At 43.8% G+C, this 26,669-nt stretch overlaps 1 protein-coding gene across 1 annotated transcript in view; it reads left to right on the top strand.

Annotated features, from left to right (window-relative positions):
- The window catches only part of EXT2 (exostosin glycosyltransferase 2), a gene marked incomplete at its 5' end in the record, with an annotated part of 124,655 nt that extends 102,060 nt beyond the window's left edge, over positions 1-22,595 (top strand). Inside the window, 4 exons of the mRNA XM_079707386.1 lie at positions 10,013-10,156; positions 11,768-11,896; positions 15,177-15,259; positions 21,866-22,595. Coding sequence (XP_079563512.1) covers positions 10,013-10,156; positions 11,768-11,896; positions 15,177-15,259; positions 21,866-22,004 — 495 coding nt within the window. The 3' untranslated portion in view covers positions 22,005-22,595. The remainder of the gene's footprint in view (positions 1-10,012; positions 10,157-11,767; positions 11,897-15,176; positions 15,260-21,865) is intronic.
- Between the last annotated feature and the right edge of the window lie 4,074 nt (positions 22,596-26,669).

Here is a 26,669-nt window from a genome sequence, read left to right as displayed (position 1 = left end):
GCAAAGAGTAAAATTTTGTACTAATTATTTACCTGGTTGGGGGCAATAGGGATCTCAGCCCTAACTTTGTAATTTAACTTCCTTTTCCTTTATCCTCTTAAAATGAAATCCATGAAGCTTTTTCCTTATTCCCTGCTTTCCCAACCCCGACTTAACTCTTTTTGTACTTTTTCCTGCATCCTTGCTTTCTTTCATCTCTAGCTATTTATGCATATGTCATTAGATTTTCTCAGTGGTAAGCACCTTAGTAACAAGATATATCTTTATTTTTGTATTCACTCTTTGAAGTGTAAGACAGTCCCTAAAAAATAGTTGGGGGCAACTGATTTTTGACCAGAGGTGCAAACGCAATACAGTGGAAGAAAGACAGCTCTGCTAATGCATGGTGCTAGACAAATTGGACATCCAGAGGCAAAAATTTAACCTTGACCTAAACCTCACACCTTACAGAAAAATTAACTGGAAGTGAATCATGGGCTTAAACATATAAAACGTAAAACTATGAAACTTTCAGGAAAAAAACTTAAGGAGAAAAATCTTCAGGATCTAGGGCTAGACAAAGAGGAGCGTGATTCATAAAAGGAAAAGTTGATAAATTGGACCTCATCAACATTGAAAACTTATGCTCTGGGGCTTCCCTGGTGGCGCAGTGGTTGAGAGTCTGCCTGCCAATGCAGGGGACACGGGTTCGTGCCCCAGTCCGGGAAGATCCCACATGCTGCGGAGCGGCTGGGCCCGTGAGCCATGGCCGCTGAGCCTGCGCGTCCGGAGCCTGTGCTCCACAACGGGAGAGGCCGCAACAGTGAGAGGCCGGCATACCGCAAAAAAAAAAAAAAAAAAAAAAACCAACAAACTTATGCTCTGTGAAAGGCCTTGTGAAGAGGATTAAAAGACAAGCTGCAGACTGAGGGAAAATATTTGTAAACAACATATCCAACAAAGGGGTGGCATCTAGGATATATAACTCTCAAAACTGAACAGCAAAAGACAAACAATCCAATAAGAAAATACGCAAAGGACAGGAGCAGTTATTTCACTGAAGAGTATATACAGATGGCAAAAAGCACGTGAAAAGATGTTAGACATCATTAACCATTAAAGATTAAAACCAGAATTACATACACCTATCAGAATGGCTAAAATTTTAAATAAAATAGTCACAACACCAAATGCTGGTGAAGATGCAGAGAAACTGGGTCTCTCATACATTACTGGTAGGAATGTAAAATGGTACAGCCACTCTGGAAAAACAGTTTTGGCCATTTCTTATAAAACTAAGCATGCAACTACCACATGACACAGCAGTTGCACTCGGGCATTTATTCCAGAGGCAGTAAAATTTATGCCCACACAAAAACCTGTATGCAAATGTTCGTAGCAGCTTTGTTTGCAGTTCCAAAAAATGAATTAGCCCAGATATCCTTTAGTGGGTGAATGGTTAAACAAACTGGTCCATCCACACCATGGAATATTACTCAACAATGAAAAGGACCAAACTGTTGATATACAGAGCAATTTAGATGAAACTCTGGGGAATTATGCTGTGTGGGAAAAAAGCTAATCCCGAAAGGTTAAGTATTGTATGATTCCATTGATACATAGCCTTCTTGAAATTACGAAATTGTAGAAATAGAGAACAGATTAGCAGTTGTCAGAAGGTACCTGGATAGGGAGGGTCTATAAAAGGTCAACAAGAGGGACCCTCATGCTGATGGAAATGCTCTGAATCTTGACTGTGTCAGTGTGAATATCATGTTACGTCACACTATAGTTTTGCAAGATGTTACCATTGGGAGGAACTGGGTAAAGGGTACACAGTCTCCCTCTGCATTCTTTCTTACAACTACTTTTGAATCTACAGTTATCTCAAAATAAAATGTTTAGTTAAAAAATAGTGGGAGCTCAGAAAGTAAGAGTTGAATGTGTAAATGAATTAATAAATAGGAACACCCAAATCTCTCCATCCCTAGACTGTGACTTCAGCTTGCTGTTGGGTTGCCTTTCTAGAACTCGATAGCAGGATTAGTATTTTTTAAATTTATTTATTTATTTATCTATCTATCTATTTATTTATTTATTTATGGCTGTGTTGGGTCTTCATTGCTGCGTGCGGGCCTTCTCTAGTTGCGGCGAGCGAGGGCTACTCTTCCTTGCAGTGCATGGGCTTCTCATTGTGGTGGCTTCTCTTGTTGTGGAGCACAGGCTCTAGGCATGCAGGCTTCGGCACTTGTGGCCCCCTGGCTCTAGAGCACAGGCTCAGCAGTTGTGGCGCACAGGCTTCATTGCTCCGTGGCATGTGGGATCTTCCCGGACCAGGGCTCGAACCCATGTCCCCTACATTGGCAGGCGGATTCTTAACCACCGTGCCACCAGGGAAGTCCAGGATTAATATTTTTAAGATAGGTGGAATCTCTGGATCTTTAAAGAAATGTTATTGAGGGCATCATCTGTTTTGATAGTTTGGACTTTATTCTAGTTTTTGCCTTCTGTTGTAGGACATCCCAAATCTTTTTTTTTGAAGTAGATGGGATACAAATAAATAAGTGATTTAAAAAGAGTTCCTCTGCTTCTTGATTTTCCACCAAGAGGTTATGGAGTTTAAGCACACATATAGGGCACTCCGATTAATTAACTCGTTAAAGAATCGTTTTGGAACCACATTTATGCTTCAGAGTCAGCCAGGATTGCAGTTTGTGGTGAATGCCATTTCCTCCCTTTGCACAGTAAGAAAACAAACCTGACCAGTTCTGCAGTAGCATCTGTGAGTGATAGGGCAGAGCAGTGATGTGAAGTAAGGAGAGTTACTTCCTTTCTGCTGGACAGAGCTGATATCTTTGGTCTCCAGTCAGTCAAATCAAGGCTCACCAAGGTCAAGTTGAAATTTTGATGGTAATGGTTATTTATAAAAGCTGAAGTCTCTGTTTCTACCTTGTGCAGGATTTAAAGGGAATAGCCATTTGGCTTATGATCACTATTCTTCTTTTAACGTCATTAAACAATCCCCTGGGACCAGACTTAGAAACAGTATCACCCCCACTGGAGTTGAGGTTATGGAAATAAAAATGATTTCACGTTTAGTGGGTCTTAAGGAGCACGAAATTAGAAAGCCCGTGACCTGATCCTGACCCATCTCTGCCTCCTCCCATCCCCTCAAACTCATGTCTCTCCTTCCCTTCTTTATTATCTCTCAGGAGATTCACTGCCTCATGAAAAATAGTAGCTGAGTTTAATCTTTTGTTCAGCTGCTTTTTGCTTGTCCTTCCTTCCCTGCCCCAGAGCCTCCCGGATTACAAGGTTCCAGTAGGCCCTCGGTGTCCTAAGTGGTGTCTCACTCGTTTGCCACACAGCTGATGGGACTTCCTTCCTTTAACAGCGTGAGCACGTGGCTTTCTCTGCTCAATGGAAACCACGTTCATGAAGAGCCTTCGGCTTTCAGAAGATGGATGCTGAGGGGAGCAAAAGGTTTTGTCGTTTTCCCCACTGCCTCTCGCTCCCCCATTCTGTTCCCCACCTCGGTCATTCGCATGTGTGTAGGACCCTTAACCATCTCTGCCAGCAACTGCACACAGCTGAGCACACTGACACTGTGACTTTAAACCCCGTCATCTGACCTCTTTGTGTGACAAGTGAGGGCCTGAGTGTGGGGAGAGGAAGTGCTTTTTAGAATCAGGAGAGTGGGAAATCACAGGACTTCGTGAGCAGAGGCTGGACGGGGAGTTAGGCATGACCTAGCAGTGTGACCTCTGGACAGCGCTTCTTGTCCAGCCTTCAGTTTTCCCATCTGTCCAGTGAGGGGACTGGACCAAATGATCTCCACCTTCCAAGTGACCCCTGAGTCAGCGTGGGCGGCGGTCCACAGCTCACACTGCCGGAGTGTGAGTCTCTTCTTACCATCCACCGAAGGCCTGTGGTTCTGCCGTCTGGTGAGATGGCAGATGTCTTAGAGCAACCTCTTCAGTGGTGTCTTCCTAACAGTGGTACCCGTGAAAGGTTTAACGCACATGCTCCTCTACCAGCTGTGACTAGTCCTTGTCCGTCTCCCTACCTTCATCACTGCCCCAGGCCTGAAGAGAGAACTTGAGAGGAGTGGCAATCATGAGCCCCAGCGCCAGGGCACTAACCTCCAGCCAGACTGGGGCAAATAGGATTGCTGCCAAAACCCCAGGAGCCTTCCCATGATGGGGCGTTTCCTGTTTGGCTAATTTTAAGCAGAACCCCGCCTTGGGTTGGAAAGGTCTCTGGGGCAGACTGAAGTGATGTAACAGGTAAATCTTAATACATAATGCAGCGTGTACATGTATTTGTCAAAACCAATCAGCATTAGGGCACTCCAGATGACAACTTTGGGCTCCCTTGCTCTAGATGCCCAGCATTAGCATTTAATTGTGTCCCAGGCATGGGTAAAAGCTCTTTGGCTTTTTGCAAAGCACCCCCTTGACAAAAACTACCAACCACCATTGTAATTAAAAGCATGAGCTGAAAATGAAGCCAATCAGTCCCTCCATTCCACTTCATTTCAGGAAATTCCAAATATAAAAGGTGAGCTTTGTTCCCAGAGGGCTGAGAGTGAATCCGATAACTGGCTTCTCTGTGGAAACCAGCTAGAAATTGGACCGCAGCCAGCTCCTCCTTTCCCATCTGGGCAGCACGCAAGACAGTCCTGATGGGAAGGACGGCCACTAACTCAAAGGCGTCTGCAAGCTGGGTTCCTTGCAACTCTGCCACGACTGACCCTCGCATGTGGCCGCAGGGCTTGGGCTGGGTCACAGCGTTCTGTTCCACTTTGATGGTTAGGGATCAACAAAACCTAGGGGGCATGTGCAAGGAGAGGAATGAACCCTGGCCCAGTCTGGGTACCTTGCGTCCATGTTCTGCCCCCTCTCCACCCACCCCACCCCCGTTTCCCTCACCACTTCTTAGTCCATCTCTTGATTCATGAATCCTGATACATGTGGCAACCCTCTCACCCAGTAGCAATATCCCTGTGGGAACTATGCCTTTGAAAGTGTGATGACTGTAGCAGCCACTTCAGAGAGTTCCTTTCCTCCTGGAGCTAGCCCGTGATCTCCTAATCGGACATCCCAGATGGGCGCCACCTGTTGTTTCACCTTCTCCCTCCCCCACCCCACCCCCAGTCTGTTTCCTGAATCTGACTGTGGTTAGCACACACCCTGAGTTTAATATGCACTCTAAGCTGGCTTAGAATATAATGCATTATATCCTCTTTTCAGGAACATTTATTGGGTACCCGTATGGGTGTGGCATTTTAAACAAAGTAAAAATAATGCAGGCCAGCAACTGATCACAGTTGCTGAATTCGTTTCCTTGGAAATAGGTCAGTGAGGAAGAAGATATAAGAATTTAGGCCTAAAAGTTCATTAGAGGTCATTTAATCCAACCCCTCATTTTGCAGAGGGCAGAATGGAAGCAGGGCAACTTGAGTAGGTCTGGGGCACAACTCCTCAGTGGCAGAGCTAGGCGTGGATATACGTTAACCTCGTCCCCCGCGTACTTTCTATAAGCAGTAATCAAGGCTGGCTGCTGTGCCTTTTAAAAAAAGGTAGAAGATCTTAGTTTCATCCTCTAGTAATGGGAAGACACAAAAGACCTCAGGAAGCTTAAAAAAGAAAAAGGAAAAAAAAAGGGGATAGATAACTGAAAATAGAGAAGTGTGAGCACAGCTGGGAGTCCAGAGAGGAGGATATTTCCATAATCCAGGTAAGAGGTGGTTGGGACCAAGATTATAAAAATTAGAATGGAAGGAAAGAGTTAGGATGGTATTAGGTTATTACAATTTCTGTTTGAATAGTGATGTAGAATAGGCCCCAAATGTAAGGACTATTCAAATTATTGCTAAGCCCCTAACCAAGGCATGGAGTTTGTTATAACAGACGTAGGCCTCTGTCTTAAAAGATGTGTGCAATTAAAAATGGATGACGCTATATATGGAGGACTTCAGTAGTATAGGCAAACAACTGAATGATGGCTTTGTGACTTGAACGTAGCTCTGGGAGCACTATTACTAGAACTATAGGGATATAATGTGAAGTTTCAAATTCCTGCACTACAATATATAAAGGCATCTGTTAGTAATGACCAAAGGCTGACCCCGGAGCATTTCCCTGAAGTAAAAAGAAAAAACTTGAATTAGAGTGGGAGATGGGTAGCGAGGAGGGAAGGGGAGGGGTCGAAGTCGAGTTCTTGCTCTTCTGGCTGGGAAAATGCTTTACTGTGTACATAATCGACTTCGTCCTACACCGGGGCTCGGCTAGAGAAGGCCCATCCCCTTCTGTTCCACTCCGTTTTGATCCTGCAGTCAGCTGCAGAGTTATAGATGAAGTGACAAGGATGGTATCTTGATTGCATCCAGCTGCCTGGAGTAAGTCAAGGGCAGAGAGGCCCCGCCTGAGGAACAGCTCTCACCGAAGGCTCCAAAGGCATCTGAGATTCGGGACACCTCTGATGCTTTCAGAGCAGCGTAGTTCAGCGTTCTGTGACCCAGTGTTACCAAATTAAGTGTCTCTGGAGAGGAGCCTGGTAAGTGGCTTCAGCTAACAGGAAGAGGACTGAAATCTCAACAGCCTTGGACCCTAAAACTGATCCAGTGTTATTATTATTGCTGCAGATGGGGGCTTGAAAAGAACCCCTTGGGAAAGTGATTCAACCTTCCTTTGCACAGATTAGAGAGCTGTGTTGACTCAAATACAGGGAGGGGGAATGCAGCTTCCATCCAGCAGAGGTGCCAGCTGAACGGATGCCCCCATCTACCCCACTCTCCTCCACCGTGCCCGTCACTGGTGTTGAGTGTAGTTACTTGCGCTCGGAGCCCTTCAGAAATCTCTTTAATCCCATTGAGATGGATTGACGACTGTGGTCCTGGTGTGACTTGAACAGGCAGGTGCTTGGTGCCAAGCAAAGGAACCTGGCTGTGCGCTTGGTGGGGCGTGTTCAGGCCCACAGGCCAGACAGAAGTTATGGCCCACAGCCTATGTTGTTGCTCTGGGCTCTATAAAACTGTAATAGTATCATATTATTTTAATCTGCTGAAATACAAACCCCAGAGTAGAGAACACACCAGCAGCATTAAACATCTGAGGAAATGTTTGACATGGATTCATTTGTCTACAGCTATTATGATGATGCCTGTGGCCGATTAACTCTGTTGGTTACAACATGGTGTTAATGAGGCCAAGGTTGTGGGTTGGAGAGGCCTGTTAGGTGAGCTGGTTCTGCACGAAGGAAACCTCTTTTCACAGCTCCAGACCACGTTCAAGACCCTGGTCAGACAGCCCATGAAAGCATGTGGATGATCATAAGGCCTGGGCAAGAGAGTGTAATGACTCAGCAAATGTCCCTTTACCCGCTGCTGGAAAAGCAATTTAAAACATGTGCTTGAGTGATGGTGAGTTATTACTGTGATCTTCTCACACAAAGGCTATCACATTATTATGAATGGTAACTGGTGATCAGTACTGTTGCAGACTTCCTTTCTGCATTAAGAAGTATACTAGCTCTGGCTGTGAAGAAGAGAGGAAGGATCTTGGGTTCCCTTCTTTCATACTCAGCTTTTTGCTTGCTGAGATTTTGCCCCCCCCGTGCATTCAACAAGTGTGCATGGAATGCTGTCATGTGCCGACACTGTGCTTTGTGCTTGGGAGGCTGCGGTGAGTAAGACAGAGTCTCTGCCTCATGGAGCTTAAACGCTATGGGAGGAAAAGAGATAGTGAGTAGACAGTAAATAACCAGTGCAATTTCAAGAAATGAAAGTTTGGTGAAGAAAAGCATGGAGTGAGGGGGCGTGATGAAGAGTGGCTGGTTGGGGGACAGCATTTACCTTGGATGGGAAGGTCTGGAAAGACCTCTCAGAGTAGGTGACATTTAAGCAGAGACCTGACTGATGAGCATGAACCAGCCTTTTGAAGATCTGGGGGAACATTCCATCGAAGAAATAGCAGGTGCAGAGGGCTTGAGGTCTAGTCTACTCACAGTTAAAGAACAGGGAAGCCAGTGAATTGTGGGAGAATGTGGTACGAGAGAGATTGGAGAGTAGGAAGGCCGTTTAGAACATGCTAAGGAGTTTCGTTATTATTCTTAGTCAATAGGAAGCCATTTTTTGTTTTTTAAAGATTTTTGTAGGGGGATGTTATGGATTGAACATATCTAAAACAGGTATGTCGAAATCCTAACCCTTAGTAACCTTATTTGGAAATAGGGTCTTTTCAGAGGTAATTAAGTTAAAATGAGATCATTAGGGTAGGCCCTAATTCAGTTTGACTGGAATCTTTATAAAAAGGCAAAATTTGGGCACAGAGACACACAGAGAGGGAAGAAGACTATGTGAAGACAGAGGTTTGGAGCAACGCATCTACAAGCCAAGGAATGCCAGAGATTGACAGCCAACCCCCAGGTGCTGGGAAGAGGCAAGGAAGGCTCCTTCCCCTGGGTGCGATGGCCCTGCCAACACCTTGATTTTGGATTTCTAGATTTCTGTTGTTTCAAGCCACTCCGTTTGTGTCACTTTTTACAGTAGCCCTAGCAAACTAAAAAAGGGGGAGTACTAGTATACTGGTTCTGCCTTTGGGAAAGCAATAAAGCATCCTTCCTGGACTCAGTGACACTGGGGTGTTGGGTAAATATATAATGAAAAAATACATAATGAAAAAATATATAAATTAATAGGATGGAGCCCACTGATTGAATTACCCTGTATAGAATACCCTACTGTTCTTTTAAGAATGGTCCTCTTAGTGATGCTCTGTAAATGATGGTTTGGAGGGGCAAGAGTGGAAGCAAAGAAATAAGTTGGAAGTCTGTTACAGTAATCCAGTAACCTACAGTAATCTAGTAATGAGTAATGATGGTGGTTTGAGCTAGAGAGAGTGGTAGCAGAAATGGTAAGAGGGAGTCAGAAGTAAAGCCAGTAGGACTTGGTAATGGACTGGATGTGGGGAAAGAGGGAAAGGAAGGAATAAAGGCTGACTCTTAGCTTTTGGCTTGAGCAGTTGGATTAGATGACTTATTGAGATGGAAAAGACAGAGAGAATGGCTTTTCTGAGGATATGGAATCAAGAGTTATGCTTTGGACATGTTAAGTTTGAGGTGCCTATTGTTTATCCAGTTGAAGATATTAAGTAAGTAGTTGGTAGTCTCAGAAATGTTCCGGGCCAGACGTACATTTAGAGGTCATCAGAGTAGAGACAGTATTTAGTGATTGAAACTAGATGTTACTTAGAGGGGAGAATTGAAAGAAGAGAATAGGGGCCAGGAGTAGGCCCTCTGGAACTCTGCTGTTTAGAGGCCTGGTCAAGGATGAGGATTCGTGGTGCTGAGAAGCGGCACCAGGACAGCTGGTAAATTGTCAGTATTCACTAATGGTTAATGGTTTAAAGGTTAAACTAAATTATACGGAAATACATGGGGAAAGGTATTGGGAGTACCCCGCCCCTCATATACCAAATTCTGTTTAACAAAGCTATATCTAAGAACCTTTCCAAATGCGGAAATCAAGTTTTTGTTTTCAGTATGTTACAGATTATAGAATCAGACAAATTCTGTATACTTGAGGCTTCCAAAAGATCATTAAAATGTCTTTGTGCTCCAGATAGATTTTTTTTTTTTTTTAGAAACAGAGACTTTGTAAGTTTTCACAATGATCAAAATTTGTTATAAATCAGGGTTCCATTTAGTCTTCATTTGTGTGTTCATTAAGAGTGGAATCACATGTTAAGAGATTACCTACCTTGGCCCAATTCAGGAAGCTATTATTCTACATTACTCGAAATTTCTAAGCAAGCACGGGGAAGTTTTGGAGGAAATTATAAATCACATCTATCTTTGAATATTGGCAGAAGAACTAGCATCTGTTGGATCAAATGTCTTCAGAAGCCAATCCTGCTCTTAGTATGTGAAGATTTGAATGTGGGGACTCTATCGATACTGTTTAAAGAACTGAGCACTGTGCTTGGTTGTTGTCTGAACTGGGAGTTGATTGCAGATGTTTTTCTGTCCTCAGGTCTGGCGAGAATTTCCTGACCGGTTGGTGGGTTACCCGGGTCGCCTGCATCTCTGGGACCATGAGATGAGTAAGTGGAAGTATGAGTCTGAGTGGACCAATGAGGTGTCCATGGTGCTCACGGGGGCAGCTTTTTATCACAAGGTAAGTTGGGGGCAGGCTTGGGGCAAGTGGGGCTGAGTTGGCAAACCAAGAGTATGATATTCGTTTTATTTGGCCCAACTTAATTTTCACGAGTTTTGGAAAAATTTTCTACTTTAGATGTTTTTTGCAGTTTGCCTCTTTGATTTACTAATTCACACGTACAGACAGTTGTAAATATTCTCATTAGCTTGCTTTTTGCATGCATTATATTGTGAGTTTTTTTCTTATATCATTAACATTTCTTCATAAACAACTTCTTAACATAATTGCTAATATACCATTATATTAATATTCCATAAATCATGTATAACTGTTTCTCTATCATTGGATATTTAGGTTGTATCTAATTTTTTTGCTAGATAATGCTTTATATCAAATGCTTAAATAATGAGCAATATCCATTTTCATACCCGTTTGTACTTAAGATCATTAATGATAGATTCCTAGAAGAATTATGAACATTTGCGGGAGGTTTTGATATATATATTTGTTGGTTGTTTGCAATATAGTTTGTGCCAATTTACATTCTTACCAGCAAACTACAAAAGTATCTTACCATACCCTCCCTTGTATGAAAAACATTTTTAAAAAAATCAAACTTAGCTATTTTGATAAGTGAAAGTGGATCTTATTGTTTCACTTTGATTTGATAACTATTGGGGTTGAAATTCCTTTTGTGTGTATTTTAGCCTTTTGTATTTCTTCTCTTAGAATTGTCACTATGTTTTTGACTCTTTTTTTTTTATTAAAGGGAGAGATTGAAGGGTATGCATTGGACTTTAGAATATTCTGTTTGATGGTGGAGTGCTCCCTGGGAGTGTGTGGCTTAATTAAACAGTAATAACTTGTCAATTGTCAGCAGTGGCATAAGGAACTGATGTCAGGAAAAAGATCTGTGCAGCTCAGCACAGTTAATTTGACTTCGCTGTATTTATATTGATTGCGTGTTGTTATCTCAGCACTGCTGCCCTCATATTTTTCAGGGCTCTAGATCCAGAAATGAGTTTTTGTTCTTAGCAAAGAATAAATAAATAAATAAGGTTTATAATTCTTGGGGTTTGTGGTAGACTGATAAATACCTTTTTTTAGCCCACAAATTTCTGTACTATTTCATACATATAGGTTATGTAGTTTCAGAATTGCCTTATTTTGTTTTACTTTAAAAACGACATGTCTGCAATGTCAATCCACCATTAATATATCTGTTTCTATCTGCAGTCTATAGAAAGAATATGGAAAACAGGGTTGAACATTGTGACTCGGGGGAAGGATTTAGTGAAGATCAGTATGTAGTGTGTTTCTGAACAATATTTATTAAACATATGATATATTAATCAGTCCAGAGGGCCTACATCTTACAAGGGCTTCACACCATACTGTACACACCTCTGCTTACTATAAGTGATTTTTTAAAGAATGACAGTGTTAAAGACACTTGGTCACCTGACCAAAAACCATTCTAATACTTCCTTTGCCTTTTCTGTTGATCCAGGCTTGTGACTAATCTTACGAGAGAAAGCTTGTCCCCCTGCCATGGCTCAGTTGCCCTTTGTGTATCAACCACAGGGAACTGCTATTTGAATGTGTCTCCTTTTCTGTCTCACCTGGCAGTATTTTAATTACCTGTATACCTACAAGATGCCTGGGGACATCAAGAACTGGGTGGATGCTCATATGAACTGTGAAGATATTGCCATGAATTTCCTGGTGGCTAACGTCACAGGGAAAGCTGTTATCAAGGTAGGAGGCATCCTTGACCAGCTCTGCCCTAACTTACTTTGCGATCTGGGGCTTGCTTCTGGTTCTCTGAGTCTCAGAAGTTTTCATAACTATAAATGAAGCCTTGGAATAGATGAACTTTAAGCTCCCTTTTAGCTTTAAGATTCTATGATTGATGCTGTCATATTGTGAAATTGAAGCTAGGCTTTGATGATTTAAACACTTTTTATACGGTTTTTTTTTCTTTTTGTTTTCACATCTTTATTGAAGTATAATTGCTTTACAGTGTTGTGTTAGTTTCTGCTGTACAACAAAGTGAATCAGCTATATGTATACATGTATCCCCATATCTCCTCCTTCTTGAGCCTTCCTCCCACCCTCCCTGTCCCACCCCTCTAGGTGGTCACAAAGCATCGAGTTGATCTCCCTGTGCTATGCAGCAGCTTCCCACTAGCCATCCATTTTACATTGGGTAGTGTATATATGTCAATGCTACTCTCTCACTTCATCCCAACTTCGGCTTCCCCCCTTGTGTCCTCAAGTCTGTTCTCTACGTCTGTGTCTTTATTCCTGCCCTGCTACTAGGTTCATCTGTATCATTTTTTTTAGATTCCATATATATGCATTAGCATCCGGTATCTGTTTTTCTCTTTCTGACTTACTTCACTCTGTATGACAGACTGTAGGTCCATCCACCTCACTATAAATAACTCAATTTCATTCCTTTCTATGGCTGAGTAATATTCCATTGTATATATGTGCCACATCTTCTTTATCCATTCATCTGTCAGTGAGCATTTAGGTTGCTTCCATGTCCTGGCTATTGAAAATAGTGCTGCAGTGAACATTGTGGTACCTGTACCTTTCTGAATTATGATTTTCTCAGGGTATATGCCCAGTAGTGGGATTGCTGGGTCATATGGTAGTTCTGTTTTCAGTTTTTTAAGGAACCTCCATACTGGTCTCCATAGTGGCTGTATCAATTTACATTCCCACCAACAGTGCAGGAGGGTTCCCTTTTCTCCACACCCTCTCCAGCATTTACTGTTTCTAGATCTTTTGATGATGGCCATTCTGACTGGCATGAGGTGATACCTCATTGTGGTTTTGATTTGCATTTCTTTAATGATTAGTGATGTTGAGCATCCTTTCATGTGTTTGTTGGCAATCTGTATGTCTTCTTTGGAGAAATGTCTATTTGGTCTTCTGCCCATTTTTGGATTGGGTTGTTTGTTTTTTTGATATTGAGCTGCATGAACTGCTTGTATATTTTGGAGATTAATCCTTTGTCCGTTGCTTTGTTTGCAAATATTTTCTCCCATTCTGAGGGTTGTCTTTTCATCTTGTTTATGGTTTTCTTTGCTGTGCAAAAGCTTTTAAGTTTCATTAGGTCCTATTTGTTTATTTTTGTTTTTATTTCCATTTCTCTAGGAGGTGGGTCCAAAAGGATCTTGCTGTGATTTATGTCATAGAGTGTTCTGCCTATGTTTTCCTCTCGGAGTTTTATAGTGTCTGGCTTTACATTTAGGTCTTTAATCCATTTTGAGTTTATTTTTGTGTATGGTGTTAGGGAGTGTTCTAATTTCATTCTTTTACATGTAGCTGTCCAGTTTTCCCAGCACCACTTATTGAAGAGGATGTCTTTTCTCCATTGTATATTCTTGCCCCCTTTGTCAAAAATAATGTGACCATATGTGCGTGGGTTTGTCTCTGGGCTTTCTATCCTGTTCCATTGATCTATATTTCTGTTTTTGTGCCAGTACCATACTGTATTGATTACTGTAGCTTTGTAGTATAGTCTGAATATACAGGGGTTTTTTTAGTTATAGTTTGTAACCTCCAGTATCAGAGATAAAGGCTGTGGCGGTCAATCTACAAATCATGTTTTTTAAAAAATACAATTTTATTCTCAAACGTGACTTGGAATCTAGTTCTTTTTGTTAAAGAATGCAGTTTACATCTTTCTTAAGGTAGCTGATTTTTTTTAATAGATGCTGAGAAGATTGTACACTTTGTACAATTATAACTGTAGTTGTCCTAAACATTATTTTAAGATAGCGATTACCAGTTTGTAACAGTACCTCTCCTGTAACATATTAAAAGCTGAGATCACATGGGGATGTTTGTATGTGTAATAGATGTCTGTTCCTGAAATGTAGATCTTGCTCAAATCAGACCCCTAGAAATGCAGGGAGAGTACACTTCTGTATAACAGTGGAATCGTCTTGATCTTTCTTTCCTTCTGGATTAGAATTCCATATGTGAAAATGGGCAATGCTTCTAGGCCAGATTCCTGTACTGGAAGCTTATGTTGGACGCATGGTATGGCATCCCCAAATGATTCCTCATGCTATTAATTGATGAGACAAGCTAGATTAAACCAAAGTGACTAAGGAAAGAGGAAAAGTCACTATGTGTTCAGACTTGACCCAATCTTTACCCTAACCCCTAGCTCTCTAAATAACTCAGTGAACAGCTCACTGCAGGGAAAATTAAAGAATGTAAATTACAAAACTAGTTTTAAAGGAACTCCCCTTATTTCCAAATTTGCTTTTTGACATGCTTCAAGATGTTCTTAGCTGTGCCTACTTACTCTGGATAGTAATTCCTCAGGTCTGTATGCTTCTTAGCCTGGTCTTAGTTATCTAGCTTTCTTCCCCTCCCATCTCTCTACTGGTTACTTATCTTCACTAGGTTAGGATAGCAGCCTCCTGAGTTTGCTAAAAAAAAAATTAGAAGTTTAACATATGGGAGGGTGGTGGGGAGAGTCAGGGAAAAGGATTCAGAGGGCAAAGGACCATTGGATTTTTTTCCCTGACTCAACGGGATTGCAAAATAACCTGGCATTTTCAAGAGCATGGTGCTGCTCATAGCATTTGCCATTAGCTGGAAGAAGGAGAATGAGCGCCTATTGGAACTAAGGTTACGGTGAAAGTTATGGGAAGCTGTATTTCATCGCCCTTATGGCTGCAAGAACAAATGGTGTTTATACAAGGACCTTGGCAGTGAGAAAACAGTCATTAAACAAGAATTAAGGAGCTTGTCATCACCACTTCTTTCCAGTTACAGAAGGCAAAAGCCCTCCAAGCCTTTTTTATTGGGCCCTTGTGAGTTCTGCTGTTGGCCGAGCCAGACAGAACTGAATGGAGGAATAGTGAGGCATGTGTGTGTGCATGTGTGCCTGCAGTGGGAGTGGGCATCTCAGCTTATAGAACAGAAGTGTGCAGAGAGTGGTGTCATGAGCATGATTTTATTGTCCTTGGCACGGGCAGCCAAGTATATTTTTGTGCTCTTCTGGCAGGTAACACCACGAAAGAAATTCAAGTGTCCTGAGTGCACGGCCATCGACGGGCTTTCGCTAGACCAGACACACATGGTGGAGAGGTGAGTGAGCCTCTAACCAAAAGTCTGCCCTAGCCTCTGATCCCCATTTCCTGCCTTGGGCCTGTTTATGGGACTTTGTTGCAGATATAAGGACAGCAGCTGGTAGCCCTAGTCACCTCCTTTTGCACGTGGGAATTGGGTTAGTTCAAGCCCAGGTCACCCAAAGAATTAATTTGGAATGCTACTCACTCAATTTGTAATGGCTGGAAGGGTCTTAAAAATATAGCCGGCCTTAAGCTCCAGAAGCCAGATTCTCCATGTGGACTAGGCAGTTAACTATCCACAGTCATTCAAGTGGAAGCGAGTTAATTCCAAAGAAATACTGGATTGTTTTCCAGGGTAATATCTCCATGTTACAGTGAAAGTTTGATTAGAAAGAATTAAACTAAACCCACTAGAGACAAATTACCTTTGTTGACACAACTGAAACACCTACCAAGAACGGAATTGAAAGCACAGCTCCTTACATTACAGAGAGAGAAGCAGGGCAGCTCTGAAATACTCCCTTTATAGCGATTCAGTAGGTCAGTAAGCACCCCTTTGTGTGGATGTAATACAGGGCCTTGTAGGTGAGTATAAAAGAAGTGGGAGATGTCTGTCTTCCCTTAAGACCTTTATAATCTTAAGAGTAGACCTAATAGTTCTCACTTGTATCCCAAAGGTCCCCAAGCTTCGAATCTCCTGAATCAAACCTAATTCTTCCAAAAGGCAGCCCCTTACACAAGACAGCAAGCTCTGACAGCCAGTAACACTGTTGTCAAGGGACCAGAATGCATTCAGAGAATGTCATGAGAAAGACATTAGAATGAGATATCTAGTTCAGGTTTCCACAGGTCTCATATGCATCTGCTTGCGGCATTCATTTCTGAAATCTATCAGCTATATCAAAGTCCTTCGAGCCTGGACGATTTTTTTGTACAGCGAGTTGTTTCACTTGGCCTGGATTCTTCTATAATGCTTTACTCCTTCTTACTCTTACTTCTTATACTTCTTACTCTTACTCTCTAAATAATCTCTTTATCTCTTTCATATATAAATGTCTTACCCAAATGACATGACTTTTACCAACCATCAATATGAAATAACATATTATTTTGATTTTGGGAATATCTGTCACTGGTATCAAGTATTACCCAGTCAAGGACAGTGACATCAACTGTCATAGCTCATTTGGAAGAGACACCAATTATGGTTATATTAGAGCACATGCACTTGTTACGTAAACCTACCCCCATTCTGTGTTGGGAAGAATTTCATAGCATTAAGCAATTAGTTATTGACTGGACTGAGTTAAAATGGTGGGGTTATAGGGTCCAAGAAAGGAATTGTATGGAGAAAAGTTGACCTAATAATGGCCCTTAAAGTTCATGCTAAAGCTAAACAACTAAGTTAGATATAATTATTATTAAACACTGAAGAAAGTAACTATGGGAAATGTGGAAGCTTCCTCGTGGGAAGAGGCTTTTGAAAATAGAATAGGCAACTGCCCAGTTGTTGGTAGGCTTGATTTTATCAGAGTTTATAATTAACAATAACAGGTACACACACATGTGTGTATATATATTTAATACGTGTGTGTGTGTGTGTAAAACTTAATCCAAAGCTATATGTGGTAAGTGTCATAAGGAAGGCTCAAAATGTTATACCTGATCGCAGGAAAGAGAAGTGACTTCTTGCTAAGTCAATTATTAGGAATAATTTTGTAAGAGGTGGCACTTGAAGTGAGCCTTCAAAGGTCACTGGGATTCCAACCGATGCAACTCTGGGCAAGAAGAGGAGATCCTCGGCAGGGAAACTGGATGGTCCAAGGTACATTTGGCAAGCAGTCAAGATATCCAGTTTGGCAAGAGCGTAGCCTTCTGGCCCATTAGTGCCAAACTGCAGAGAGCCCTGGATGCCCAATTAAGGAGCTGAGCTTTTTTCTCCAGGCTCTGGTAAGCCATAGAAGGTTTTTGAATAGGAAGTAGCTTGATCAAAGTGTTGTTTTGAGGCTGATTTGGAAGTGGTGCATAGAACGGAATGAAGGTAAAGAGACAGAAGAAAGAAGAACAGTTAGAAGGCTTGAACGAAGTTGAGTGTGGAGAAGAAGGGATGGATTAAATTGCAAGGGATTTTTTTTCCCCCCAAAGGAGAAAAGCTGGCACTTGATTTCCAGCTGAACAGGTATGGGGAGGTTATGGAGAAGCAGTTGATCAAGACAGTCAGGAGGAATGGTAGTACCTTTAACAGTGTAAATAATACAGTTAGGAGGAACGCCAGTTAGGGGAGGGAAGGAGATGAATGTTGGACCTAACAGTGTAATTAATGAGGCCAGGAGATTTAATCGCGTGTGAAGCTGGAGAGCAATCAGGCGGGTGAGTTTTGGGTCTTGCCCTCTGTATATGCAGGTGTAGATACAGGGCAAGCAGTTGGAAATATGGAACTAGAACTTTAGAAAAAAGAGTAAAGCAAAGATGGAGATCTGGAAGACATCTGTCCAGAGAAGGCAGTTGATTGAAGAAAAGCCAAGGGCAGACTCTTGAGAAATTCGGACACTTAGGAGACAGAAAGAGGAACTGAAAAGAGAGAAGCAGCCACTGGCGAGGCCAGGAGAGAGCCAGCGTCTCCAGTGCTCGGCAGCAGGGAGGAGCAAGGAACATGCAGACTAGGAAGTGGTCTTGGAATTAAATGGTCATTGGTGACTTTGGAAAAAATGATGTCATAGGTTGATGGGGCTAAAGAGTGTGAGCTGGTAGTGAGGAAGTAGAGTCAGTGAATGTAGGCTCCCCTTTTGAGAAATGTGATAGGGAACAGAAGGAAATCAATCTTGAAATTAATTAGAAACTGAGAGCAGAACTATTCGGATGAATGACTGAATTACTAAATAAGGCACTTAGATTGGGAGGGAGGAAGACGTGATTTAAGCCCTGTTGGGTAGACCAAGAGATGGAGTTACAACTGCAGAATTGTTCATTTGTTTTATTTTTTAAATAGTTGCCTTTGCAGAATCCACATTTTTGCACAAAAGAGTGAAAGGAGTTAACCACTCTGCATGTTATGACCTTGTGTTGAGTTTTGTGGTTCAGTAAGCTTGTTTATTCTTATATTTGGGGTCTGGGATCAGAAATCTCAGTAGTGGAGGAGAATGGCTTTTACTACCCAGCATCCATTTCCAGGACCTGGTGTTAGTTCTTTTTTTTTTGCAATGTCTGGAGACATTTTTGATTGTTCCAAGTTGGGGGGAGGGGAATACTATTAGCATCTAGTGGTTATAGGCCAGGGATTCTGTTTTGTTTTGGGTTTTTTTTTTTTACATCTTTATTGGAGTATAATTGCTTTACAATGGTGTGTTAGTTTCTGCTTTATAACAAAGTGAATCAGTTATACATATACATATGTTCCCATATCTCTTCCCTCTTGCGTCTCCCTCCCTCTCACCCTTCCTATCCCACCCCTCTAGGTGGTCACAAAGCACCAAGCTGATCTCCCTGTGCTGTGCGGCTGCTTCCCACTAGCTATCTGTTTTACATTTGGGAGTGTATATATGTCCATGCCACTCTCTCGCTTTGTCACCTGCTGTTAGTTCTTTAAGAAGCAGAAGAATTTGTGACTGTTCATTTTGGCCAATAGCTTTACCCAGGTCAAGACAGTACAGCAGACAGACAGTGTTGATTTAAGAAACAAACATTGTATTTTGATTCAGGCCAGTCTTTGTTCAGATTATGAATTAGCCACTTATTAGCTGTCCAACTTAAGGAAATTGACTTACCTTATCCTGAATTTCCAACCTTTTCATTTCTTAAAATAGATATATTAACTATCTATCATGTTACATTCAGGGGTTCAACAAATATTTACTGAGCATCTTTGTACCAAACAGTGTGTTATATGCTGGAGGTGAAAGGAGTAATAATACATGAAAGCCTGTAGCACGGGGCCTGGCGAGGTTAGTTCGCTTTCCAATTTCCCCAACACTGATCCTGAAGGCTCCTGGTTACTTTAGGTAATTGTATGTGTTTGAAAGGAAAACTGAAAACTGTTAGTCCTTTCTCCCCCAGACACTTCCAGCGCTTTGGAGATAGACATTGGCAGTTCTTAGCCTGTCTGTACTTGATTAGAAAACCAACCCAGGGGAACAGTTACTGACATGGTAGCTGGACCCCTGACAGAACAACTCAGGTGGGCCACCAGCAATCAGCCAAACTCTTAATCTACCCTAACCTGTTGCCCAACCCAGATCCCCTGCATGAAAAGAAAGTAGGAAACACAGTCAACACCTGTCAGGAGAGTTAAGGACCTTTACCATTCAGCATGAGCAGCCACTTCTTCAGGGCAGGCTGTGTGGAGAGAAAGAAGGACTCACTAACCTGGGTTAGCCGGGGCAGCTGTCAACAAGTCAAGCTGGCCTGAGCCCCAGTGGCCTCTTGCCTGTGGCCCGGCCCTGTTGGCAGGTCTAGTTACAGAGGAGACATTGTCCTCAGTGCTCTCCAGGGGGCCCTAGAGCCCCATCCTCTGCCAAGAACCATGATTCTTCTTTAATACATGCTCGCTGGCACCTCTGCTGGGCACGGCTGGGCTTTGCTGGCCAGTGTCTACAAGCAGAATAACTGGAAACTAGAAGTACATGTTTATAGGCAGAACAACTGTCAAAAGTAAGATGTTGGGGACATTTGACTTAGTCTGCCACTGCCTTGACCTCATGATTTAAGGAGAGAAAAGCTGTTGTCCAGTGCTTGCTTCATACCATTTTGTTAAACCCCCTCGGTCTTTTCCCCAGTCTCCTGTCAATTTGGTACCTGGGACTACGACCTCCTGAGTCTCAGAAGACTGCCAACAGGAGGGAAATTCAGTGACCTGTGGGTTATCGTAGAGTCTGAGAGAAAGAGCAAGGGCTCTATTGCCAGCGCAAGACTGGGTTTGAAACCCAGCTCCACCACTTTCCAGCTCGGGGTCCTTGGGCAGTCCCTTAGCCTCTCTTAGCCTGAATTTCTCAAACCATAGCAGGAAGCTACTATACACCAATCCTTGGGCATATGGACGGGGATATTTAAAGGAATCATTGAGATCGTGTATGTAAATTAGCCGGCACGTCATAGGTGCTCAACAGTTGTTAATTTCCAGCTCCTCCCTTTAGACCCTAGAATTATGTTAATAAATAAATGTGTATCATCTCATAATGAAGACTTTAGCCTCAGCAGCCGGAATGCCTGGGTTTGGTTCTGCCTCTTACTAGTTATTTGGCCTTTGGTCCTGTCTCTTAGCCTCTCTGTGATGTGTCTCTGTCTTCCCAGTGTACAGTGGGAAGGATAGTAGACCTGCCTCACAGGGTTGTTGTGAGGGTGAAGTGAGTTACTAATACATGTCAAGCACTTGTAACACAGCCTGGAGCATAGAATAAATGTTAATTGCTGTTGGTTTGTGGTCATGGACACAGTGATCTTATTAGCTGGAAGAGCTCAGAATGAAATAGTAACACGTTTTGACCAAGAGAATAAGCAAGAGAAAAGAATTGATAGTAACTGGCTTCTTTATTTATTGGTTTCTTGCTAAAGCTCAAAGGACTCAAATAAAAGCTATTGATTAAAATAAGTTGAAACAAGGCTTACAGTATCTCTGAGGACAGAAGAGCCTTCTGGTCTGTGTCTTGAAATTCAGCCCCTACCTGGTAACCCGTTCTCAGGTGCCGCGGGCCTGACTGAGAGAGAATACTGACCTCTCTGAAATCCATCCTTGAGGGCCCCTTAGCTTCGAAAGTGGTTTTTACGGGCTTGTTTTCCCCCTTGGGTCTGATGCTAAAGTGTCCTCATTAGCCAGCTGTCACACTCAGTTGGCCTGATTGACCAGAACCATTTCCTGCCAGCGTGTCTGACCTCCCCTCTCAGGGGGTGGGTGCTGAACTGCCTCCTCCCCCAGCAGTGCTAAGTTGCTTTGTTGCTGCCGGTTCTAACACAGGAGTGGCTAAAATTATGAAAGCCGTCCTATGTGAACTTCAGCTTTCATGGAAGAGCTTATGGAAGTTGACCCATAATTCCCAGAGATTGCCACTCACAGGCCCGCAGTAGATGTGGGTTGAATGACTGAAGTGTTTGTCCTTTGAAATTGAGGTTCAGCGCCCCATTGCCCCCTCCTGCCTTCCATCGCTCCACGTGTAAGATCTTCCCTTCTCCCTTTTAAACTTGAGTGGGCTGAAGCTCAGATCCAAGTGCCTTTTGCCTCTCCACCCTTTGTCTTCTCTTTAGCTGGCAGGGATGGGGTTAAGGATTGTTGGCAGCTAATCCACCTTGGTTTGAGGCCCGCTTCTACGGAGCTGGAAGAATGACTGGAATTTGAGGGGGAGGGGAACAGATATTCTGACCTCTGCAGGCCCCTGGCCTCCAAACAGCATCCCTGGTTCCCTTTCTCCCACCAAAATACTAGTTGAAGTCCCCCCAGATCACTTCCTTTATCCACACCCTCCCAACCGTGTTAAGAACCTGGGAGCATGCTGGGGATCCTTGCGTTTCTCTTGTAGATGTTGAAGACGATGTACTGGTATTTTGCTCTCATCTCTCAGCCTCTCGAACGGTTTCTCTCTTCCCCACCCCCTGTCCCTCTCATGTGCTCCACTGCCCTCCCCAAACCCCACAGGTCTGAGTGCATCAACAAGTTTGCTTCTGTCTTTGGGACAATGCCTCTTAAGGTGGTGGAGCACCGAGCCGACCCTGTCCTGTACAAGGACGACTTTCCTGAGAAACTGAAGAGCTTCCCCAACATCGGCAGCTTATGAAACGTGCTGCTGGTGGAGGTCTGAACGCTAATCCCGGGCGGAGGAAGAGAACACGTCCCCCCCAGCACTCTGATGCCCAGATTTCAGAGTGGGAGATTGGCACACCCCTGCCCAGCCTGCTTACCCGAGAACAAGAGCCCAGGAAGGACATCTGAATACCTCGTGCATCCTCTGATGCTTTTGATGGGTTCTCTCTGAAAACTCCAGATGGAAGCCTTGGGCAGGCTCCAGGGGTAAGGCCAGCTCAGGCGTCCTTTGTTTGTAGCTCAATACAAGGTCTAAGAGGAAACTTCACTGGCTGTAAGACAGCTGGGAAACCTCCAGCCCATTTCAGATTTGGGGAATCATGTAAGAGCTCCCTGTTTCTCACTTTTCGTTATTTCAAATCAGTGAGTTCTTCAGAGGAAAAGCCATGCCCAGAATTTGGTGCAAAATCCAAACATCTTAGTGGCATTTGATGCCTTGGGATAATGGGGCACTGGCCTCGTCCAGAGAAGAGCACCGGCTGCCGAGATGGGACCTATAAGTTCCATGAACTGTCTCTCTTTGGTTTGGCTTTTTGATATGATTAAAATTATTTTTTATTCCGTTTCCTACTATGTCTTAAATATTGGTTATGGGACTCCCTTTCTTTTTGTGTGTATTTAACTCTATCTTTTGGCCTCAACTCCAGTCTCCTCCTCATGTCTGGGAAGATACGTAGCCAGGAGGAGTATCCGATGCCATGTACATCCAGCAGAGGAAAAGCCCCGGACTACAAACACTCTTAAGAGAAGATGTGTCCCCAAACCTCCAAAGGAATCTGTATGCTTCCTGATTAGATCTAGATCTTCTCCAGGAAAAGCAGAAGGCCTCTCATAGCCATACACTGAGTCGCTCTGCTGGTGCCATGTTGTAAAAGTTGAGGCAGTTGTGACCCTCACCCCAAGGGGATGCCACAATTTCCCTCATTCTCTTGGTATAAACCTAACATTAGCCAGAGAGGTTCTGGCTAATGTTAAATGCTGTTATAACAACTGTTTTGCAATAGTTGCTGGTGTATTTAAATCGTTACATTTCAGCATTTAGTAATACTGCACATGTGTGAATTATACCTCTTTAAGCCCAGTTGATGAACAAATCTACCCTGGCAAATGTTAGATGTTATGGATTCGAAACAGATTTATCTGGCTCTAATATTAAGATTAGCCACAGTTTGGGCTTTAGCCATAACATATGTCCCCAGAACACAAAATACATAATAATTTGCTTGGAATATGGGTATAATTACTGAAACCTAGTTGTGTGCCAGTCCAAGTCACTAAACCACCACGCATTGTTCTGTCGAGTGACACGAAGGTGAGCTGTTCTCCCACTGTAGTTTTCAAACTTGCAGTTTTAACGAGTCACTTCAAATGTGTTCTCATAGACTTTGAGAGGCCAAAGAAAACTTTCAGAAGTAGCAAAATTGAGAGTGGAAATCTTGAGAGTCTCATCTTTCATATTAAGGAGCGGTAGAATCACGGACTGTTACAGGTGAAAGGGATGAGATAGCATCTCCAGGTCATTCATTTTGCAGATGCAAACACTGGAGTTGTGATTTATTCATGTAGTGCAGCTGCAAACACAGGTGCTTAATCAGTACTAATGGTTTGAATTATTAGATACTAGTCAGCAGGGGATATGGGAAGGCATTTTGGCCTCCTATTCATAGTACTGGGGCTGGTATGATAGAAACCAAGAGGAAGGGTTTTCTCTTGTACACCCAGATACTGGTAACTGGCACAGTGAGTACCTCTGACCTTTCTAGGGGTTCTCTAGCTTGTTTTCCAAGATTTGGGGCAGGTGGAAGGGGAGGAAGGCCTCACATTTAAATCCCAGCTAAAAGCCAAGAACTGTGCTGACATTGCATATGTGTTACCTCACCCTCAATGTACAGCACTCTGCTCTTTTCACACCACCGACTGCACTACCTTAGTGGCTGGTTTCTAATCCAGTTCTCCCTCTCAAAGGGTAAATTAATCCTCCCTCCCTCTTTAGTTGCCCTTTGATCATGGAAGAGAAATGCTTCAATCTGAAGTCATTGGGGGCCCCAGAGGACTGAGTTAGTGGGCCTTTTTCACCTTCTTAGGAGTTATTGGACTTCTAAGGGCATTAAAACTCTATTTCAAGTACCTTACTACCCCCAGAAATATTGGGGGCTAGATCTTGCAACATAGCAGAAAAGAATTTTTATTATAGAATGAGTATTACATCCTAGGCACTGGAAGCAAACCTCAAAGCTTCTATTCCTAGGAACAGACAGGGGGTGCAGGTCACCAGGAGAAATTCAGAAATTCAGGACAGGAATATAGGAAGTGATCGTGATTCATGGATTCAGAGACTAGGGACTCACCCCCTGTGTTGGTGAATTTCTGAACTGCTCACCAGCAAGCTCACCTATAAGCCTGGGCGGGGATCATCTGTCCTTGGGATGCCATAGGGCCTGGTTTTAGAAGTGGAACAATAATGCTAATTAAAATGTCATGTTCTGGCATACAACAGACAACAGCTGGTTTTAGATTTAAGAAATCTTTTTTAAGGAATTGCATCCTGGGCTTCCCTGGTGGCGCAGTGGTTGGGAGTCCATCTGCTGATGCAGGGGACACGGGTTCATGCCCCGGTCCGGGAAGATCCCACATGCTGCGGAGCGGCTGGGCCCGTGAGCCATGGCCGCTGAGCCTGCGCGTCCGGAGCCTGTTCTCCGCAACGGGAGAGGCCACAACAGTGAGAGGCCCGTGAACCGCAAAAAAAAAAAAAAAAAAAAAAAAAGGGAGTTGCATCCTACTGGCCTGTACAGATGATGAACCTGAGTTGGCCCTGGCCTTGGCCCAAATGTGTGCTCTAAGTCACTTCCCTTTGCCCCCAGGGATCTAATTAGGATGGGCTGTCCCACTTGGAATGCCAAGGTTGGAAACACTTTTGTTGGTTAACATTAGATAGCTGTTAATATTCTTATCTCATGTATTTTATCAAACCTCACACATGTTTAGGCAAAAACCTCCTTTTCTGGGAAAATTAAGGAGGAAGATATCAACTCTTGTTCTCAGAATCTCTGGTTCTTTCCTGCAAATGGTGCTATCCTGTCTCCTCTTCTTACTCAGTGTCATGAAGGTCAGAACTCTGGCTTCTCTGCTGAAGCCTTATGTGCTTCCAGCTTGTGGTTTTTAGGAGTTTCTCTGCTGCCTCTGGAAAAAGTGACCATCATCCTGGCCTGTGCTGACCAGGACTGGGAGCTGGAAGAGGCCAGCAGCCTCTGTGCTCTCACTTGCTGAAGAGGTTGCTAACAGCTCTGTGATCCTGGCTTCCTCCTGGGACAGTCCTGACTGGAGGATGCTTGCCACTGAAAGGCAGCAGGCTTCTAGCCATGGAGTTCTAAAGGTCTGATTGCTGGGTTCAAGTCCAAGACCCTTTGATGGTAGAATTAAGAAGTACATGAAGCAGGGACTTCCCTGGTGGTCCAGTGGTAAAGAATCCGCCTTACAGTGCAGGGAACGCGGGTTCGATCCCTGGTCAGGGAACTAAGATCCCACATGCCGTGGGGCAACTAAGCCTGCACGCCACAACTACTGAGGTTGCATGCCTCAACTAGAGAGCTTGCACGCCACAACTAGAGAAGAGAAAACCCGCACCTGACAACTAGAGAGAAGCCCACGCCGCAATGAAAGATCCTGCATGCCACAACTAAGACCCAAAGCAGCCAAAAATAAATAAAATAAATAATAAATCTTTAAAAGAAGAAGAAGAAGAAGAAGAAGTAGATGAAGCAGAGACATGTTGGGAAGTGGTTCAGTTTTGGGGGGATTCTTCCTGGCTCTGCAGTCCCAGGATCCCGGGGGAACCCAGCCGACAGGGTGGAGGTTTTGGGTGTTGGAGGTTCCCCATCATCCAGCCACCCTGAGCCTGGTGGGTTTCCTTCGCTATGGGGACAGTAGCATCTCTGGGGGTAGGCTGATTTTTCCATTTCTCTTGGTCGTCTTCTATTGCAGCAGCAGAAGCCACAGCAGGCCATTTCCCGAGCAGCCCTGGCTCAGAGCAGCAGAGGCAGAGAATGCCCACTGGCCCCTCACCCCTTCAGCCACTTCCTGAGCAGCAGTCCTGGCAGGAGCGCCAGCCATGTTGGTAGGCGGCTGCCGTCCAGGAAGCCTTTGGAAGTGACTTGAGCTTTCCACTCAGGGCCCGGAGGCATATGAACCCTGGGGTCTGGCTGCTCATCTCACCCCAGAGCTCTGTCCCAAGCCCTGGGGCTCCTGTCCTAGGCTAGTGTTTGCTTCTGAGTAAAACTGGGGGCAGCTTTTGGCTCCAATTTGCCAAGGAGGCCTGGTGTGATGATCTGAACAGGCCTCATTGAGCTGCTCCTGGCAGAGGAAAGGTAGGCAGGTGGACTCTGCTCTCAGTTGTAAGGTTTTCCCTTCTTTAGGGTGGGAACATCCTAAGGTAAACTCACAGCCTCTCTTGCACCTCTATTTTTTTTTTTTTTCGGTACATGGGCCTCTCACTGTTGTGGCCTCTCCCGTTGCGGAGCACAGGCTCCGGACGCGCAGGCTCAGCAGCCATGGCTCACGGGCCCAGCCGCTCCGCGGCATGTGGGATCTTCCAGGACCAGGGCACGAACCCGTGTCCCCTGCATTGGCAGGCGGACTCTCA

The sequence above is a fragment of the Hyperoodon ampullatus genome, assembly GCF_949752795.1.
Source record: "Hyperoodon ampullatus genome assembly, chromosome: 7".
Lineage (NCBI taxonomy): Eukaryota > Metazoa > Chordata > Mammalia > Artiodactyla > Ziphiidae > Hyperoodon > Hyperoodon ampullatus.
The sequence above is the reverse complement of the archived record's forward strand: the minus strand, read 5'-3'. Positions and strand labels throughout refer to the sequence as shown.